General features: G+C 38.0%; 1 protein-coding gene across 1 annotated transcript in view; it reads left to right on the top strand.

Annotated features, from left to right (window-relative positions):
* LOC104165883 (tolloid-like protein 1) overlaps nt 1–18936 on the top strand; it is a 111113-nt gene extending 92177 nt beyond the window's left edge. Inside the window, exons 17-21 of the mRNA XM_009705649.1 lie at nt 4695–4820; nt 6215–6342; nt 10806–11019; nt 16509–16759; nt 18678–18936. Of these exons, the coding sequence (XP_009703951.1) occupies nt 4695–4820; nt 6215–6342; nt 10806–11019; nt 16509–16759; nt 18678–18812 (854 nt within the window). The 3' untranslated portion in view covers nt 18813–18936. The remainder of the gene's footprint in view (nt 1–4694; nt 4821–6214; nt 6343–10805; nt 11020–16508; nt 16760–18677) is intronic.
* Nucleotides 18937–20347: the final 1411 nt, after the last annotated feature.

Here is a 20347-nt window from a genome sequence, read left to right as displayed (position 1 = left end):
GGTAATTTTAAAAAGACAAGTTTTAAATTACTCCATTGATCACCAGAATAAGTTCATTAGCCAGGCATAAGTCTGAGATAATGTGGTTTTCTTAATGAATAGAAATGTATTATCTGTCCTGAATACAGAATATATCTAAACCTCTTCAAAGAAAGATAGTTTGATGCAAATAATCTGTGAGTCCGTAAGTAACTAAATTTACTGACTGCTTCATAATGCATTTCTGCCATAATATTTTCTCTCATTTCATACAAGTTCAGGTACTTTGTATTTAGTTTTTCTACTTTCTCAATTCTCTTCCAATATTTATCATTTCTGGCAGATTCTGTTCTTCTACATTATCTGGCTTCCCCCTTTTGACAATATTTCCTGATCAAAACAGAAACTTTGTAATGCTTGAAACAAATCAAACTTCTGAACTTAAAGTATCTAAAAAGAGGTTATCTCTGAATAATTCATCAAACAAGACTCTCATGGCTGTCAGAAAACATTTTTACTTTCTTACCCCTGAACTCCTTAGTGTGGACATAATACGCTCTTGGTCTGTCAAGGAAGAGCAAACTTGAGACTTCAAGTATTTTGACTTTCTGGGGGTTGATAGCTGAACACTGTTCAGCTGATGAGGTGGGTTTTTTTGCCCATTTATGTACTTGTCTTCAGAATACAGTACTTTCAGAATGGTATTTTTGAGAAATACTTAGGGCTAGTGTCTAAGATACTTGCTGGAAGGCATTTAACAGTTTTATTAATTAAATCACAATAGAGGTATGTGTAAGCCTTTAGTTATAAAGACATACTTCATGAAAAAAAAATCAGTAATAAGTAAAACACTGCATCTTGCAGTCTATTCACCAGTAAAGGGCATATGCAATGCTCAGCGAGAGAGACAGGTGGATAAATCAGATTAGTTTGAAGATTAGGAACTGTAATGTGTTCCTCAAGCACGGCCAAAGAACTTTTTTTTTTTTTTTCCCAACTCTTTTGGTGGTGAATTCTGCAGCCACAGCTACAGTTGAGAAAGCATGGCCCAGCTCCAGCTCAGACGACAGAAAGCAGTCTTTGGGTGGTTGGAACCTGCTGTGATAAACTGTGAAAGCAAACAGTGACATAGGGCACCAGATGACCTGCATTAGGAAGGTATTTATGTTGATATAAGACAACATGTAATTACATTTTTTGGCTGTAAAATGGTGTTAACAGCCAGACAGGTGCTACTGGTAAGTGAGAAAAACTTTTTTTCCCCCCAACGTTCTGTAAAATTTACATTTGATGGGACAGTTCTGAAGAAAAACTCAGTTGGGAGCCATTGCAGGGATTTAGCTAATCTCCAGAGACGCTCTGCATATTTATAATCGAGTTTCTTGGATAAAGAGAAGAAACTAGGGAGTAATGATATATTAATTTTTTAAAACTTTTAATAAAAGTTTTTGGAATTGGATATTAGGCTTCTAAACAAAAAGCTTCCATTAATTAAGTTTTTATTCTTTCTCTCTTTCTTCTGTCCTCCTCTCTGTCTCTCTCTTCTGCTCTTGTTACAAGACAGTGACCTATTGCAGTCTGCTGGGCCCATAAGACTAGAGGAGTGTTAAATAACTCCATGAATTTACTCTAGAGAGGAAAAAAGATAATAATATTTATTTAAAAAAATTCTGTGATGTTTCCGAGAAGATAGCCTGGTTATTTCTTTATATCAGTCTTTGTGTAATGGTATGATTAATAGCCAGTGAAAATATGATACTAAACTGCTTCCATCTATCATAAGCTTCAGAGTTACTTCGGTGTTTTAAATAAACATGATTCTTTGCATGATCATTCAAAACATACATGTTGTTTGATGTAATACAGAAATGAGGTTTGTTGGGACATTTTTTCTTGGGTGATGATTCATTAGCAGTTAAAAAGAGAAAACTAGAATGTTTCTAGCCTTGAGCAAATTTGTTCTGGAGCACAAACTCATCTCTGGTGCCATCCTGGTACATTTTTTTCCACAGACAAGAAAGCTGCCTGCAAAGAGAAAATTTTTGTTTTTGAATCTTGCAAGGACTTGATACAGGTCGCTTCAGGCCGAGTACGTATTATTCACAGACTGGTGGCCTCTGAGGGTCTCAGAGGTACGGCCATTTGTCCTATGAATGATTCAATCTAACATTTTGTTCAGAATGGATCTTTCCCTGTTCTGAGTACTGAAATGAGAAAAGAAAGAAAGTATCCATTCAAAACTGGAAGACTCATTTCCATCTGTCAGCATAACAAATGGCTTTGTTTTTACATGGCAAAACATTTGTTCCTATAACTAATACAGACTAATTGGTTTTTCATGAATTTTGAAACCAGGCAATCAATTTGACAGAAAGTCTGTTCCAAATTATGAAGTGTGAGGAAGGCTCGTTCAACAGTTGCATCCTTGTTTAACCATGTACAAGTAATTATTGTGGTTCAAATGTGTTCCAAAGCTTCTCCTTTCTACCTTCTGTCCGTTGTTTTATCTCTGAGGACATCCAACGTGGGACTGTTTGCTTATGCACTTGTCTCTTAAGAAATTATTTGACAGAATACAAGCTCATTTAATGTTAAAATACTTTTCAGTATTTTCACACAGTTTGGTGGAAGATGAAATGGACAGGTTTTTATTCAGAATTTGTGTATCTAATATGTACTCGAAAGCTTAACTTGAATGCATTTTGAGCTTGCCTTCCATTTATTTTGTTATCTTGGTAGACAACTACAAACTAATGCTTAGGAGGGGAAATATTGAAGAGTTTTGTTCATATTGTATCTAATTTCTCGTTTGCTTGTTACTATTTTTCACTTGCAACATGGAATTAATTTATGGTAGCGCTTGCTTTTGCAAAGATGAAAGATTATAATTCGTGTTTGAAATTAAATAGATTTACTACCTGAGTTTGGGACTTGCATTGCAAGATGCAGAAACAGTGTGTTGTGGAGCTTTTATGCTTCTTTCATCATCAAAATGACAACTAGTATAAGCCTTTGGATGGATGATTCTGGGACCTACCTATGTTTTCGGCTGTTTCTCGACCTTCAAATCTGTTCACGTCTGCAGAAAGCTTCCAAAAACTTTCAGTGCAAACAGATTTGAGATTTACAGGACAGAATGCAGCAGATGATTGGGTTTGACTTGCGGAATTTGTTTATAAATGTACATTATCATCATGTATTATAAGGAGAAGCTGATTTTTGTGGAAAGACCTGCAAGTCAACAAGCCAAGTGTTGCATACATTTTGCCAGATAAAGCTGATGTGTATGCAATTATAATGCAAACTTCCTTTGTTGTGTTACCAAATAGTAAAGGCAGGGAAAAAATGCATGAGTAAGACAATGAAAAGAGATTTAAATTATCCATAGTGGCTTGTAATCTAAAGAAATTTTTGCTGTGCCTACTAAAGTCCAAAAAATGGCATGTTACCTTGTTTGGAGATAACGCTCACTGCCGCTTTCCGAGGTACATGAGGCTGAAGGGGTGAATGCTCTGCATTCCAGCCCTGCAACAACTGGACCTCTGGGATGACCACAATTTCTTTGCTCTTTTTCCTCCTCTCTCCTGCATGTTGACATGATGCATTTTGTAAGATATAATTTTTAAAATATGTGTGTGTGTGTTTATATATGTATTTATATAGGCATATATTTTTATATCTCAGGATTTATATGTATGTGTTTGTGTATATATAGGTATATACATGTGCAGACATATATACATGTATGTGTATATATATATGTGTGTATATATATATATATATGTATATGTCAGGAGCAGTCTGCCTCTTTTAAATGGACCAGCCTTACCTAAAATGACAACAGCTGAATGACATAGAAGGGTGGCAGCTGAGGGCTCTTGCTAGAATGACAGCCTGTTAATCTAGTTTGGCTTTTGTCCATGCGATGAATTTGTAGCTGTTTAATGCAGGTCATATTTCCTCCCCTACTCTCTGCTTTACTTCTAACACACTAAAAGCTCTTTTGAAGGATTATATGTTAATAAACAGAACTGCATGCTATATTGTAGATCTCCTTGAAATAACTAATGCCAATTTCTTTTGTATGTTTTTCAGTGAAATGTTTTTCTTTTTGTGATGTTCTGTATTGTCCAGATTCGTTAAAAGTAAAGCACACTGTCACTCTGCTGGGGGAAATAAAATCAACTTATTAAAAAAGTTTATGTTAAATCCTCCTTTTCTTACATGTTTAATATGCAGAGCTTGAAACCTTGTTTGGCCTACGTGTTCCTTCCAACATACCACCATTAAATTGTGGAATTTGCGTAAAGTTGGAATACTTTGTGTTGTCCATAAATTACACTCCTATTGTTTACTGAAATAAAGCTTTGGATGAGATATTTATGACACTTTTACCAGCTAGACCACTTGAAAGAGTAAATGCTGGTAACTATCTTATCTCCTCTGATTTAGCTTTTTCATTTTACTAGTGTTCCTCTCCTCTAGGAACTGTCCCTCATTTCCTAGAAAGATGAGACAGACCATTTGTGCCATAGTGCAAGGTAGCAGGCTGAGCAATGAGTGGCTAGAAGTAAGGTACCACAAAACTGAGAAGAGTGACTGTGCCTTAGCTTATCCTTTTCTGGACGCAAAAGCTGTGCTAACCCTTTTTCTTTTTGGTAGTGAGGACTGTCACTAGCTGTGATGCTCACTCGACCTTGTTGTGTATTTCTTAGACAAGGATGAGTGTTCGAAGGACAACGGTGGCTGCCAGCACGAGTGCATCAACACTGTAGGAAGCTATGTTTGCCAGTGCCGAAATGGATTTGTGCTACATGAAAACAAACACGACTGCAAGGAGGGTAAGTAGTAAGGTATTTGAACAGTTGATGATACAACTGTCTTGCAGAAAGCTGTCTGCAGCTCTCCTTCCAAAGAAAAGAAAGGAAAGAAAAAGATCTTGGTAATGGGGTCTTAGACATTTGGGCTTAAACACTCCCTCACTCCGCTCTTTCCCGTCTCCTCCTTCCCCAGCGTTTGTGTGTGGCTGAGTCTGAGATCCACAGGAATGCAGTTTGGAAAACTTGGGATCATTGGCAGGGAGTGCTACTTTTAATAGTTCTGTGAAGCGTAGAACATTTAAAGCTGTGATGGAGTATTTATCTAATGCTGTATTAAACACGGGGATAGAGTTTCTGGAGAGGAGCCTGGTAAAGTTGTCATTTGCTCCAATCAGTAGCAGTTAGTTTCCTCGCAGTTAGGTTGAAAGTGTATCTGCCCTTTCTGGGTTTATTTTAGGGGACATATTGAGACAATCTAAATCGCAGTCAAGTCCCTATGCGTCTTTCTTCCAATTTGCTGTCTCAAGGTGTGGCTACCTCCAAAAAACCAGCAGGCTTTGGGGCTTAAGTAGAATTTAGATTATCTGCAAATGAACCTCAAGAATGCAATATCATGTGAGCTACTGTAGTTTCTCAGGGCTGTATTCTAGCATGGATTTAAGCTGTGAGTGAAGCTGTGCCCCTTCTGAGTCATTTGCATTTTCACTGGTGTTGGAATGATACTTGCCTGCTCTAAAAGATCCTTGTTGAATAATTGAGATTGTTAAAAAACAAAATACAAAAGTGAAACTAGTTTCTTTCTTGCCTTCTTTAAGTTCTAGTTCTTTGTGTTTATTCACAGAGATGCACTTCTGGTGATTCAGTTACAACATGAATGACTAAGCTGTTCTTGGTTACATACTCACAGTTTAGTCTTAGCTGTTCTCTAGTTGTATAGTTGTCCCTAGAAACGGTGGCTTAAAAATCAAAATGATTCCTCTGTAGCTGCAGTATGAAAATTAGTGAGAAGAGAGAAAAATAAATTGCTCAAGAAATATCATTTGAAGTTGGAGTAGCAAGATTTCTCATGTGGATTTTCATACTTACTTCTATATAGAATGGCGGGAATAGCAAACTATTTGATTAAATTTTAGTACTTATGTATATTCCTTTATAGTATTTTTTTTCCATAAAAAACTGCCCATTGTAAACAACGGTGTATGTTTCACAACAACCAATAAACAAGCATGCTGGGTTAATTGCCATAAAGTGTGTGCCCAAGGGGATAACCATGATCGTGCACACTGAAGAGCATGCTTAGCTGTCTTCCTAAAGATCCTTTCCATCCAGTGAGTCCCCTGACAAAAAAGAGTACTTTTCTGGCTACCCCTGAATGCAAACCCCCAGACTAACTGATGCTATCACTGTTGGCACAGCTGAGTGTGAACAGAAGATCCACAGTCCCAACGGCATCATCACGAGTCCCAACTGGCCCGACAAGTATCCCAGCAGAAAGGAGTGCACCTGGGAAATCAGTGCCACCCCCGGGCAGAGGGTCAAACTGGTGAGTTTCTGCCTACCTTTCCTTTTTTCTTCCACCAAACCTTCTTCTCAAATGACTACTCAATGATACGAAGCTGTTGCTAAACTTTACTGTCAGTTTGTAGCCCAGAGGTAAACTGTTTTAAAAACCTGCTGACTCCTGTCTGTTCCTGGCCAACTGGAGCTACTCAGTATCGTAGAGCTGGGAATTTAAGTTTGTGGTGATTGTAAATACTCTGGACAGCAAAGGGTAGGAGGAACACTCTCCTCCTGTCAGACTTTACTGTATCATTGTTGCAATTCATAAAATTTGCACAAAATTTGCAGAGGCCATTTATGCAAATTCCAACATATAGAAAAAGAAAAATTAGAAGTTATGAACAGTCCTCTCCACACACCTTTTGTGTTTCTGTTCTGCAGTTTTCGAGGCGGAAACAAAGATACAAAACCCAAGAATCTGGACTTCTCATTTAAAAGTTTTACATAAATTTTAACATAAGTAGAAGCAGCCTAAGAGGAGTTAAGTGACCTTTGTGTCCAGCTGGCTGAAGAAGACAGGCTAGCAGAGCTTAGGGAGCTTTGCAGATCTACTAGAGGTTACATAGCCTCGGTACGAAGCCGAAGACACGGACCTGCCCAGGAGGCTTTTATGCTTTGAGCTCAACCAGAGTATGCAGGGGGCAGCCATAACAAAAGCTGGCCTTATGTATTTTAAGATCTGATTAAATTGATTTAACAAATGCTTTGGAGCAAATAAGAAGAGAGATGTCTATGCTTCAGAGAGGTAGAAGCAATAGCCAATATTGATGCAGGGATGAAAGGGATATTGTCATCTCATAACTGCTGACCTTAGCCAAAACCATAACTCCTGTTGCTGGTGCTGATGTGGGACCATTGGTCCCCGTTCACCAGAAGTAAAATGGATAAACAGTTTTGGGGGGTGTGGGGGTGGTGGAAAACGAGTGGTGTGCATGCTCTTTCCATTCAAAGGGTGAAAAGTGATTTTGATTCAGGCGACCTTCGTACGGTCACTTCTGAGCAAGCGTTCTGCATCCTGGCTGAGTAAACCAAAGCCAGCCAGGCATGGGCATGTTACTGTAAAAGCTTTCTCAGTACTTTTAACCTCAGCAGGCAAAACTCCAGCATTCAGATTTCTTCAGTGAAATATCACAAGGTCTGTTTTAAAAGAAAAGGTTTTTAAATTGGCTTTTGCCGATGAAATTGGAAAAATTAGACAGAATTTTACTAGATAGAATTTTCCAAAATACCTCCATGATTTAGAGTCTGAAATCCACTTCTCTGTGCAAGTCAGTAGGGTCAATCTACTGAATTCTGTGTGTATAATGTCTTTAAAGTCTGTCCAGTACGGCAAGATACCATATCAATAATACTAATACCATACTTCCACTATAGATAAATATTTTTTTCCTTGGACTTTCCCACCGTATTTAAGTTTACTCCTCACAGTTTACTTAGTCCAACTGAACAAGGAGAGAATTGATTTCTTCATGGTCACAAACCACACGAATTGTGAGGCTGTGCTCCATTTTTTGAGAGGGGTGTGTGTACAGAAACTAGTATTTTGTTGTGATTACTCTTATTCTGATAATCATTGAAAAGTCTCTTCCTGAAAAGGCTGAAGTTAAGCATTTGGTGTAATTAAGAAACCTATGAAAAAATGGATGTACACTTCAGAATTTTTAAATGAAACATGTAGATAAAGATGGGTTTGAAAATGTACGTAGCAGAGAAAGTGATTTTCATAAGCTAATCAGCCGGATGTTTATAAGAGACAGACTTAAGTGTCCTATTCAGGCAGCTATCCAGAAGTGCCACCAATGTATCTCCTCAGTCGAGTGCTCTAGATAGAGAGGGCTGGATGTTCAGAAGCTATATGTAACACTAATGAATACCATTCCCACTAGTGAGACAATCACAATGGGGACTGTAGTCATGATGGGGTAGATATTCAAAAATATTTGTCCCAGGAGGACTGAGTACGATTTAATTACACTGCCAACATTATTAAATCATCTGTGAACTCTGTTGGCAGCAACTATTCAGTTGTGTTCAACTTGAAGGAAAGGTTTTGTCAGTTCTCCTCTTTCAAGACTGCTCTTAGTCCACTGCTGGGAACTGACCGTTTTTAAAAAAAATGGAGATCACCTCTGGGTGTTTTGAAATGTAAGGTGTTTTGAGCTTTTAAAAAACTCTATATGAAGATCTACTTTTCCTTTAAACAAAAAAAAAATTCCTTTAATTCTGTTTGTAGTTGCTAGAATCCATTGCTAGACTCACAATAGATTTAGGACTTTTTTTCTGTTATTCTTTGTGGGACCCAGTAGAACATGTACTCTCCCCTTGCAGGCTTAAGAATCCCAGTGATAAGTAAAATATTAAAAATAATGAGTGTGTCTTACAGTTCATGGTGAGAAGTGCTTCCTAAAGAGGTGTGTGTGTGTTTGTACTGATGAGAAGCCAACAATGCTGATATAATTTTCCTCTAACAGAAAACGAAGTTCTGCAGGCTGCTTTTGGATCACATCTATTGCTCCCATTGATTCCAAGTTGGCTTGACTCAATTCTATATTTAACTAACTCCTTTACAGTTCGTCTCTCAGCTTTCTGTTTTTTGGTTTTTTTTTTAATCCATCAGATTTTATTTGGGTATAAATGACAACATGTACTTGGCATCATAAAAGTAGGATGGCTGACTACAATTTAAGAGCAGCAGGAGGGACTGCTGTACAGCTGTTTTCACTGCCTCTGCAGCTTCAATCCCTAAAAATAAACCCCCAGACTTTCCTGTGAAATGAACATACATCCACTGCATCGTGCAACTCTTCACTTTTCACAAAACAAAAGTGTTATTCTGAATATTCCATTTTTGGGGGGCAAAAGACTTTGTGTTAGCTCTTTATATTTCCTTTAGGTCAACTGTTAGTATAAATTACTATCACATTTCACACTGGCTGAATTCCACAAGGGATTCAGTAGGTCAGATTTGCTTTGGTGTACCAGATAGAATGCATAATTATTCTAATTGCTCGGTATTTGGCAGTTCAGTTTTATTCCTTTTAATTATTGCTTCTTAATACTTTAGTGTTGGGTTTTTTTCCTAAACAGTCAGCTATATGACTACTCATGGGAACATTTACACTTAGTGTTTTTATTCTATTTTGTTGAACCAAACAGATTTTTAATTTCATCTTAAATTGTAGGTTAATTCTGAAAATTCATGAAGATGTATGCATATGACCTTCTCAGTGTTTACATGAGAGGAAATTACCGGATATTAAACTTAGGTTTCTTGTTGAAATTTAGCCCTGGTCAAAAAGTCTCATCTGAAGTCTGTTAGATGTCCCCTTGAAATAAATTTGTTGCTACCAGTCCAGTCTTGGAACACACTCTTCCGTATTTGAAAAATGGGTATTAGTTGTATGTGTTTTAACGGTTTCTGTAGGATATGGCACACCCTTTTCAGAAATACCTTAGGTTGGACACTCCAAGTTTGAGAAAGCAAAATTTCAGAAGTTTTTAAAAGTAAGTTGGCCGGACTCTGCTCCAAAGGACTTGCAATTTACAAATTTTAATAGACCCAAATTTGTCCTTACAAGCTGCCGTGAGCACTGAGAGAGACTGAGAATCCCGAGGAGCTCAGAAACTAAGATAAGTGTTTTGAAGCGTAGAAGAAACATCACAGATTGAAATGAAGTAAAGTTTGTGAGCCCCAGTTTTTGTTCCAACTGTGGCAGTAATTTGAACTTTCTGGGTAAAGCTAGGGCAAGCAAAAGAGTCTGCTGAAGCTTTTCAATAAACCATTAACATAATTTTGTTATTTTTCACAATGATTTTGCTAGCAAAAAGGTAACCTTAGCATGAAGGGTACAGCCTGAAATATTGTTAGTTGTAATAACAAAAAATAGATCTCTAAATAATAGATTAGAAAATATAACCTTCATGTGTAACCATTCATGTGGAACGGTCATTCTCAAAGACTTCAGTTGCAATGTGAGGTAAGTTTTTTTTTAAAAAAAAAAAAAGAGAGGGGATGCATTATGTTTTGCAGATGTTTCAATCAATCCTCAACTGTCTGAGGAATCAATAATTTCTGGCTTGTTGCTGTTTTGAATCTTCAGTGAAATTTGGAATAATCCTACAAACAGTGCAAATTCAACAGAAAGGTCACTGTATTCTAGATTTAATATTCTCTTATTGTTATTCATTGGCTATAAATATTCAAATCTGTGTCTGTATGAAGGATGATGCCCTCTTAAAGATCACTGCCTTAATTGTTATTCCACTTTCTCAAAATCGTTATGTTATTCAAAGCTACAAGCTTGTAGGAGCAATAATGTTAAATCTGTCATCTTAACAACATCTATTTTGTGTTCTGAAACATACTAACAGTACATATGTACCATATAAGTACAGTAAACACAGTACTACATTGAGTCATTTTGCCTTTTTTTTTTCCTCCCCCAGACCTTCAATGAATTTGAGATAGAACAACATCAAGAATGTGCTTATGACCACTTGGAAGTGTTTGATGGTGAAAGTGAAAAATCACCAATTCTGGGACGCTTATGTGGCAATAAAATACCAGATCCTCTTATTGCTACTGGAAACAAAATGTTTCTCCGCTTTATTTCTGATGCATCAGTTCAAAGAAAAGGCTTCCAAGCAACACACTCTACAGGTCAGACAATCGGGATGTGCTTTACTAATAACTTCCCCTTTGTTCTTTAGTGGGAGATACTAGGGCATTTCTTGTATAGGAATGGGATGAGTTAATGGATAAGACAATGTTACAACTAGATCTAATAAAACCTTAAGAACAGTAGGAAAAATCTAAGATTGCAGAAAATATTCTCTCATATTTTAGATGCTTCTTTCACCTTCTCTCTGTCTGTCACAGGTAAGTGATTAAAAGATTTTGAAACAAAATCCGATAAAAAGAAAATATTGGCATAGATAATCAAAGAGATATTTCTTAGTATTCGTGCCATTAGTTTGTAAAAGATTCAATAGCTTTTCATTGTATTTGCAATGGCAATAGTTCACTGGGACATGTGATGCACCTCCATTACTTTCCTGGTCTAACTTAAACAAAAGTCTGGGTTTTGTGTAAACAGCTATTACTTTTCTGTAGAGCTGAAAAAGAAAGAAGCTGAAGAAAGAAGAAAAAACGATTCCAAAGACTTTCTTAGAACCTTAAAAATATAATCCCCTTCATATTCACCATTTAGTTTTGAACTTTGGCAGAAACCACTGAAATTGTAAATAGTGGTTTGCGACTGCATTAATAGATTTCTTGGGACATTTTGATAGTGTGGTCATTATTTCCCCGACGTTGCTTGGCTTACAGTGGCCTCTAGTGCTGCATCTCTGAACTTCCAGCGCCTGCTGTAAGACGAGGGGGTTTGGGGTTTTTTTGTGGTTTTTTTCTTTCTTTTTTTTTTCCTCTTCTTCAGCCGTAATGTTGGCTTTTACTTTCCAAAGTTCAGTCTTATTCATCTAGTATTTGGCAATAAATATTAATGAAGAAAATATTTATAAATATCTGTGCTAGTAGGTAAGGTTTGCTGACAGGTAGCAGTTATTAATAAAAGATAGTAATCGAGGTGATTAGTCAATGTTAATATCACGTGATACTACCCAGAGTATTTGTCAAGTTGATGTGTAGGGCTCAGCTAACAGATCCTCATATATCAATGTTAGCATTTTTTCTTTTTTTCTTCCCTTCTGCTTTGTTAAGAATAATTCTATAACTGTATTAATTTAATTTCCCTTTCAGAGGAAGACAGTAGGCAACAGTATATGACCTATTCACTTTTCATTGTCTGGCCTGGAAAGTGAAGAGTTTAGCTACCTGTAATTCAACTTGTTTTTCTTGTGGAAAATCCTCTTTTACAAGCATGTCATTGTTTGCCTTCCCTACTGCAGTAACCCCTTCCCTTAGATGGAAAATTAGATAGAAATGGTAATAATTACTCACTTTTAAATTACCTCAGGGTAAACAGTTAAAGGTCAGAAGTCTTGTTAGAAACAGGTGTTGTAAAACTACTGTCTCATTTATTCTCACTTTTCGATTTGCAGAATAGGAGCAGTCACTATGTGAAAGAAGTTGAAGTGTATACTCCCTAACTGCTTAAGATTGCTCGTTATGTTATGACTTGCTGGAATTTCCCTCATATCTGCTGAGTTTTATGTGCCTCAACTGTAAAAACTTTCTTAGCAAGCATAATTACTGCTTTTCTGAGAAAGTCTGAAGAGTAAAATCTGCACTGTGTTTAAGAATGTTGTAAAAATTATAAAGTTTGCCTCCTTAAGAGAGGACATTTATTTCCGTCGACCGCTGTTGCACAAACTGGTCGCTAAGTTGAACAGCACATCACCAGCATGTGCTTTGAGGTAGCGTTTGAACGAGAGACAACTCGGATCTTGCAGCCCTTTCCTGCCGTCTAGAGCCCAACATGGATGCTCCGTGGGAATTTTACCTGTGTGCTTTGGATGCAGGTGTGAATGAATAGATAGCTAACAAGTGTCTACACAGTGGATTGTATTTCCTTATTTTATTTAGACAGTGGATTCTATTTCCCTATTTTATTTTTTTTCTAGCAAATAATTGGCAGTCTGCAATGGAAGTAGGCAAGGTTGGGCTCAACCCTGCCTAGCTGTGCAGATAGACAGGGAGAGCTGAGGAAGCTGCTCCCTTCACTTTCTGACTTGTTGGCAGAACTCACTCAGTAGAAGAGCTTGTGTAATACAACAGTAGTGAAAGAGTAACTGGATGCTATGCCCAAAGGTGCCTGTGCTGCTATGTTCTTGGCATCTTCATGATTTAATGGCCTCTTATTCTAGTAGATCCTGATGATGATGTTGATTTCCCTTCTGTGACACTTTTTGGCTTCAAGTGCTATCCAAATTCCAGATTTCCATTGAATATTTCAGAAAACAGGATAAAACAGTAGCAGCAGAGGCAGTAAGGTTTCAAAAAAATAGATTGGAGAGAAAGCCTTCCCTGAGTGGAGCAAAACTTATAAAATGCTGGTTTTAAAGTGCAGCACAGTTTTAGAAAGAGATTCTGCTATATTTTCCCCTCTCAGAAAAGGCATAACCCATCCAGAAGGAATTTATAAAAATGGTCGTGACAGAACATTAAACGTAATTGCTCAAGGAGTGATTTGGTTGCCGTGACACAGGCATCTAGTTCTTTTCTGGATGGCCTTGTTTATGGTGCCTGGCCTCCAGCCTCTGCTGCAGGAGCTTGCAGCTCTGCTGTAGGTCCTGTTCTTATCTGTTAACCCTGGGAGGGTACCTCTGACAAATTTGTGTGTCTCAGACGTCATTCAGTGTAGGATTCTGTGTTGCTTCCAAAGTGACTGTAATAATTCCGTATGGCAATGCTGAATCAAATCTATAATCATTTCACTGGTTCAGGTAGCGTGGGTTTAAGTTTTTCCCATCTGCCCAGCTTGTTAAATAGCCAAGAGACTACTGCTTGACTTGCCTTTATGTTCATAAGCAGACTAAAAGCCCCTAGAAAGTTCAGGAAACGAGAGGGGTTTTGTTCCTTAGCTGATCTAGAAAAAAGTCTTTCACCTAAGGCTGTCAGATGAGCAGCATTTTACAAGTCAAACATACTTCTTTACAGTGAGATGTGTACTTCGTACCTACAGCAGAGCAGCGGTACCTGCGCAACGGAAAGCCTGATGGGTGATGCAGCTGGGTTAGTTCTGGTATCAAGGCTGAGCCAGCGATGCTGCAGGGCACTGCTCTCTTCTGTGCCGACCCATCCCAGCCTGTCCTAATGCAGTGCTGGATTGTGCAGGCTGGATGGAGACTTGAAACTACAACTTTGTCTTCAAGAAACTGAAATTTTGACTTATAATTTTTACAATCAATACTTTATCTTAATATAAGGCTATAATCCATGGGAGAAGGGCAGGCGAGAGAGAATTGCCATTGTCTGCAGTTGTTAGTACGGCTACAACTTTCCTTTAAGCTCCTGTCCACTACAGCAAGCAGAGGGAAAAAATGCAGACAGTTCATTAAACATTTTCTCCTCAGCAGCTGTTCTGTGTCTGAAGCAGTGTTCTTAACATTGGCAAAAGTCCAGTGGAAAAAAAAAAGGAAGTAAACTGAAATCAAGAATAAGAAAAAAAAAAGGGGGAAGGGGGAATCTGTATATTAGAAATATTAGAATACCAGTGAGAAATAACTGTTTGAACTATCTCATTTGACAAATTTTCTTTATCATGTACTCTTATCTGTTCTCTAAAAGTGAAAAAAAAGTTGAAATTTCAGGTTGAATGACAGATCATGAATAATGTATTACTCTACTTACATAACTTATATTTCCTGTTTTGATTCCTTCACTTCCTTATTAAGAAAAACCAGACATGTTTTTAGACATGTTTTTAAAAAATAATGGCTTGGTCATTACTGTCATTAATTCCCAGCTGAAATGTGACTCCTCACAACATAACATTGCAATTGGTCATGTTTAGGTGCGGGTGGAGTCCATGACACTGAAGTCAAGTTCAAAGTATCTCTTCACCAAAGCTTAGAAATGTTTGAATCTTGCAATTTGTTTCAGGTTATTATAAAATGATCAATTTATGATGTAACGTTTGATCAAAATGCAGATAGAATCGTCTATTCATTCATTTACTTACTAAAATTGAACCTAAACTTCTGAATCTCAGGTTTTTGTTCAAGTTTACTTGCACTTGGTGTTTTTATGGGTGCTGTAAGGGATGGTTTGTTCTTGATGAGAAACCAAAACTAAATTATGCTGTTTTCATTGAAATCTTTGTACCTGTAAAGTAAAAAAACCTCTGCCCATCTCTAGGAAACATGATAAACAATGCATTTTTTTTTCTTTTAAGTACAATTTTCCAGCTGTTGTTAGTTGCATTGTAATAGCACTTTTAATTGGCAAATGCGTAACATCTATATATTTAAGTTACCATAGAAGCTGAATTCACTGACTGTTTAGGATGGAATACTAGTTTTAATTATAGACACTGAAAATATTTATAAGGGGTAAGGTACTAGCTACTGTATATTTTTGTTGTTGTTGTTCAGTGCATTTTCAGCAATTTCTGTACTCCAGCAAACTGGCTAAAGAACAGCTTATTTGACTATACAGTAAAATTAATTTGTATTTAAATTATGAACTTTTTGAGCAGTTATAAACAAGCTCTAAAGCCCCACATACATTTTGCTACTGTGTGTAAACAGAGATTTATATTGACATAATGGCTTTGGCAAAAGGCAAGGACCTCCTGTTCGAGACTTGACTCAAGAGCAGGCTTTCTGCTACAAGACTTTATCTGGTGGTTACAACTTTCTCCCGGCCATGATCTTTTGCAGAGAAAGACCTGTTCATGTCCATGAACTGCGCAGCAAACAAGGTAGTGAGCCTGGCCATGGTGTTTAGCATGGAGCTGGCTGTCCAGCCATCGCATGATAGTTAAATCTGACACTCCTATGAAGCACAAGACTTCTGCACTTGATCTCTGGCTACCTGTGTGCTAGAGCTGATCCTCCCCTGCCACTTGCAAACGGTGTCATAAACCCATGTGGAAATGTTGTCACCCCTGCAATGTGGATACCTCACTTGCTGGCCACAGGCACCTCTCATGTGCCTACCCAAAGAATTGTAGAATCGTTACGGTTGGAGGAGACCTCAAAGATCATCAAGTCCAACCATATACCAAATGCCCCCATGCCTGCTAAACCCACTAAACCATGTCTCAAAGCGCCACATCTAAACATTTTTTGAACACCTCCAGGGATGGTGACTCCATCACCTCCTTGGGGAGCCCGTTCCAATGCCTAACGACTCATACAGTGAAGAAGTTCTTCCTAATATCCAATCTGAATGTCCTACTGCTTGAACCACATTCTTTATAACTTTGGTGTTCCCTGCCTTTTTGTCTTGCACTTGAAAAGTAGGAAATATGCTCAAGTCTCTGTAGCTATAAAACAGAATTGATACAGGAAAAACTCAGAATGATGGATTTGTATTCATACTGGGTAGTACTTCAATCTACACTTTGTTTGATTGACTTGCTTGTGGCATAAAAATGCATTCAACCTGAATAAGACTGGGCATCTATGAATAGAAAATGCTAATTTGCACTGAGTAAGCTTCTTTGTCCTTGTTCCCCCATTTAGAATGTGGTGGTCGACTGAAAGCTGAAAGCAAACCCAGAGATCTGTACTCGCATGCTCAGTTTGGCGATAACAACTATCCAGTTCAGGCAGACTGCGACTGGCTCCTGGTAGCAGAGCGCGGCTATCGAGTCGAGTTAATGTTTCAGACTTTTGAGGTTGAAGAAGAGGCAGACTGTGGTTACGATTATGTGGAGCTCTTTGATGGTCATGATAAGACAGCTGTGAGACTTGGTCGATTTTGTGGATCTGGGGTAAGTAACCAGGTACTAAATCTTTTGTTTCCACAATCAAAAGAATAAGACAGGGCAGAGGAAGGAAAGGGGCAAGAAGGGATGAGGTTCAGTTACTACACATTATGTAGTACAAGCATTCCCTTGAAATATTCTCAACAATAAAGACTCTTATCTTATTTTTGACTGAAGTGTTGTAATGTTATGTTAAGCTTTAGGTAGCTGACAGTGGAGTGTTTATCAGCACCCAGAAAAAAGTTAGCAGCTTTTTCCCTTACAGAGAGAGAAGTGCATCAGTGTTGAAAATTATCACATTAAAATTCTTTCAATTTGAATGAAGAAGCCACGTTTTACAAGGGGAAGGGGCATTTGGGAAGCATTTATAATATGCTCATCTACTACTTAAATGTGATTTTAGGAAAAAAGTGCTCCTAAACTGTGTGATTAACATGGGCTTTAAGAAAGCCCTGTCAACCCACATGCATCTCTGACATGTTTTAACTGCGAGGCATGGAGGAAATTGGCCAGGTGACATCCTGAAAGGGATGTGTGCTGTTTCTCCTTTTAGACTTGCATTGTTCTGTTGGCTGCCTGCCTTGTGAAAGCTGGCGCAATGGTTTACATGTGTGCAAAACTGGTGCAATTCTTTGTATGTGTGCAAATGCAAGCACACTTTCACACATATGCTCTTTGCCTAGTTTGAAAGATTCTACGTGAGATGATAGGAGTTCTTAGTTGACCATGTGTCAGTTTTTTGATTCAGCCACAGTCCTGGATGAAAGATCGTGGTCATTCAGATGAGTTACCTGTAAGATGGCTTAAATCTTTTTAGGGCATTTTTGAACACTTTTAAGATGCAGGAAAAGTGTTACCACTGAACTTGTAGGCAATAAATTCTAAGGGAAATGCTACAACTGAGCCCACTACTACTGGGCTAATCATCTACTAATTCACACAAAACAATACTTTTCGTTGCAAGTTGCCCTATTTTACAAGTAGGAGGGCAGCAAACTGGAGAATGGCCCAACCTTGGGCTGATTTTTGTTTTGGGGGGGTGGGGTGTGGGGGGGTGGGGTGGAAGAGGTGGTAGTTGTTCTTATTTTGGTTATCGCAAGGTACGGATGAATGGTTTCAGAGGCCACATAGGAAAGACAAAATTAAATAGAAAAGCTATTGAAAGCAAAATAACCCAAACTGAAGTGGGGGAAAAGGCACTATTAGTATATATTACCACCTTCTCAACTTTAGAAAAAGGACGTGGTAGTTCAGCTGGTACTTCTGATCAATCTGCTTCAGTAATAAAACAGACCATCATGAGGACTGCGAAGAATAAGATGGAAAATAAATACTGGAGTATGTTGTTTATCTAATTCTAGAATATTGTGTGTGGTCCTGTCCAGTCACTGGGCTCCATCAGAACTACAGAAGATATCTGGGAAGGACAAAAGAATGAGGAGATTTTTCTTTGTCTCATAAGAAAAGATAGCAGAGATACTCCATACAAACTGGAGAAGTTAAATCAGATTCAGAAAGTATGATGCCACATTTATTTGGATTGTGTGCAAAGATGCTTTTCAGGCCCAGAGCTCAAGATTGAAAGAGTGCACATAATACAAAAGAAAAAGTTTTAACAGATAATTTCAAAACTTCTGCCAGCAAATAAAATTCAAACATCATGATTTAAGTTGACCTCCAGCTTTTAGAAGTTTAGAATGCAATTTCCGTAGGCAGCCTCAAAAATTCCTAGCCTATAACTGCGAACTGAATGGGATAGAAGTATTCTGTCTGATGATGTCAGATGGTGCCAGGTGAGACTCAGTGGAATTACATGACAAGGTGTAACAGGAAAAGAGAAATATCCATAAGAAAAAAAATGTGAATGAAGGGGATAAAGACACAGAGTGGATAAATAATTGATTTGTTTATTCATTTATTTTAGCCACCAGAAGAAATTTATTCAGCGGGGGAAGCTCTTTTACTTCACTTTCACACTGATGATACAATCAACAAGAAAGGATTCCATATACGATACAGAAGTACAAAATATCCAGATAGTGTGCACACCAAAAAATAACACAGGAACCTCTATGCCAGAAAAAGAGAGTGAGAAAGAACGAACGCACAGTGGAAAGGAAGGAAGGCGTGTCCTTTTTTTTTTAAAAAAAACTGAAGTTATTAGCACAAATGTTTTATGAGTTCAGTTGAAATGATGACTTATAAGACCAGAGACTGAAATAAAATAAAGAAACAAACTCACCTATCCCAGTGGAATAGTCAAGATGATGATGTGCAGGCTCCATATTTGACTGTCTCTGCAAAGCTTGTGAAAGGACTTTGCATGCAGGGAGAATATAAAAGCTTTTGTTCGTGGTTTGACATTTGTCATAGATGCGTGCAGATTCAGTCAGTTGCATTCAGGGGAAGTGACCCTGCAGACCGTTCTTCCTTCTGACAGTTGTACGGTGTCCAGGAGGACAAAAAAGCTCTTTCAGGTCACACATTAAAAATACTGTCCTTATATCTAGTTGCTTTGACTTTGTATCCTGCGTACGGTGTGTACAAGAACTTGAAAGAAGATATGAAATGGGAAGGTCTTCATGCATTGTTCTGTATTTTTTACAAATTCATCAGTCACATCAGGTTATCAGTGTTTTGAAACTGGAAAATCCTACTTCTGAAACACAACCGATCTTTAGATTATTTTGTTTTACTAATGACTGAGAAGTCTGAACTGTTACATTGGTCATCACTAGTCAACCAGTCACTAGTTGACTGAATTTGAACAGTGTAAGCATCTGAAAATGTTTGGTTTACTGGTTAAGTAAGCTATCTCTGATGATGTGCTCTTATTTTGCACTGAACATAGAAAGAAACTGAGATGAAACCCTGTCCCGAATCAAAATCTGTATCCATGAGAAACAGAAATAGTCAAGGATCATCTGAAACTCCTCTTACTGAATTTGTTTTCAGCAGTACATTTGGAACCACTACTAAGCTTTATTTCTTCAGACCTCTTTGTGAATGGGCTAATTGTCTGGTTTAGCTACTCACAAATGAAGCTGCAGTAGTATCCAAGAGGGAGGTTTCCCAAAGAGGTTTTTTTCCTGGGAGTAAGTGTATCTGTGATGGTGGAAAAAAAGCAAAACAAAACTACAGACCCAGGATTTGTTTGTTTTCAAGAGTGAATTCCTATGGTGCTATTCCATGAACATTAAAAACAAAAACAAACCAAGAAGTTTTAGACTTTTGAGCCAACAGCTTGCAGATCATGAATGTCTCACTACGCCTGGCTGCATCTGGAGAAGGAAGGCTTTACTGCTCCAAGGGAGAGTGGGTTGCAATGGCAGCGCTAGTCCTGTGGAACAACTACTACTATTGCCTTAGAACCCTCGCACACGGTCAGACAGATCTTCCTGTAGATACACCTCTAATTTGATAAATAATTCGACGACTCAGACATCTTAGCCTACGCTAACAAAAGGATCTTCAAGCGGAAGCCCCATCTGCAGAGCGAGATCATCTGCTGTAAATACAGTGACCTGCTTTTGATGTAGAGATATGTTACGTTTAGAACTGAGATATTCTATGTGCTTTAGGCCATACATGGCT

Source organism: Cariama cristata, unplaced genomic scaffold (genome assembly GCF_000690535.1).
Source record: "Cariama cristata isolate BGI_N322 unplaced genomic scaffold, ASM69053v1 scaffold9398, whole genome shotgun sequence".
NCBI lineage: Eukaryota > Metazoa > Chordata > Aves > Cariamiformes > Cariamidae > Cariama > Cariama cristata.
The sequence above is the reverse complement of the archived record's forward strand: the minus strand, read 5'-3'. Positions and strand labels throughout refer to the sequence as shown.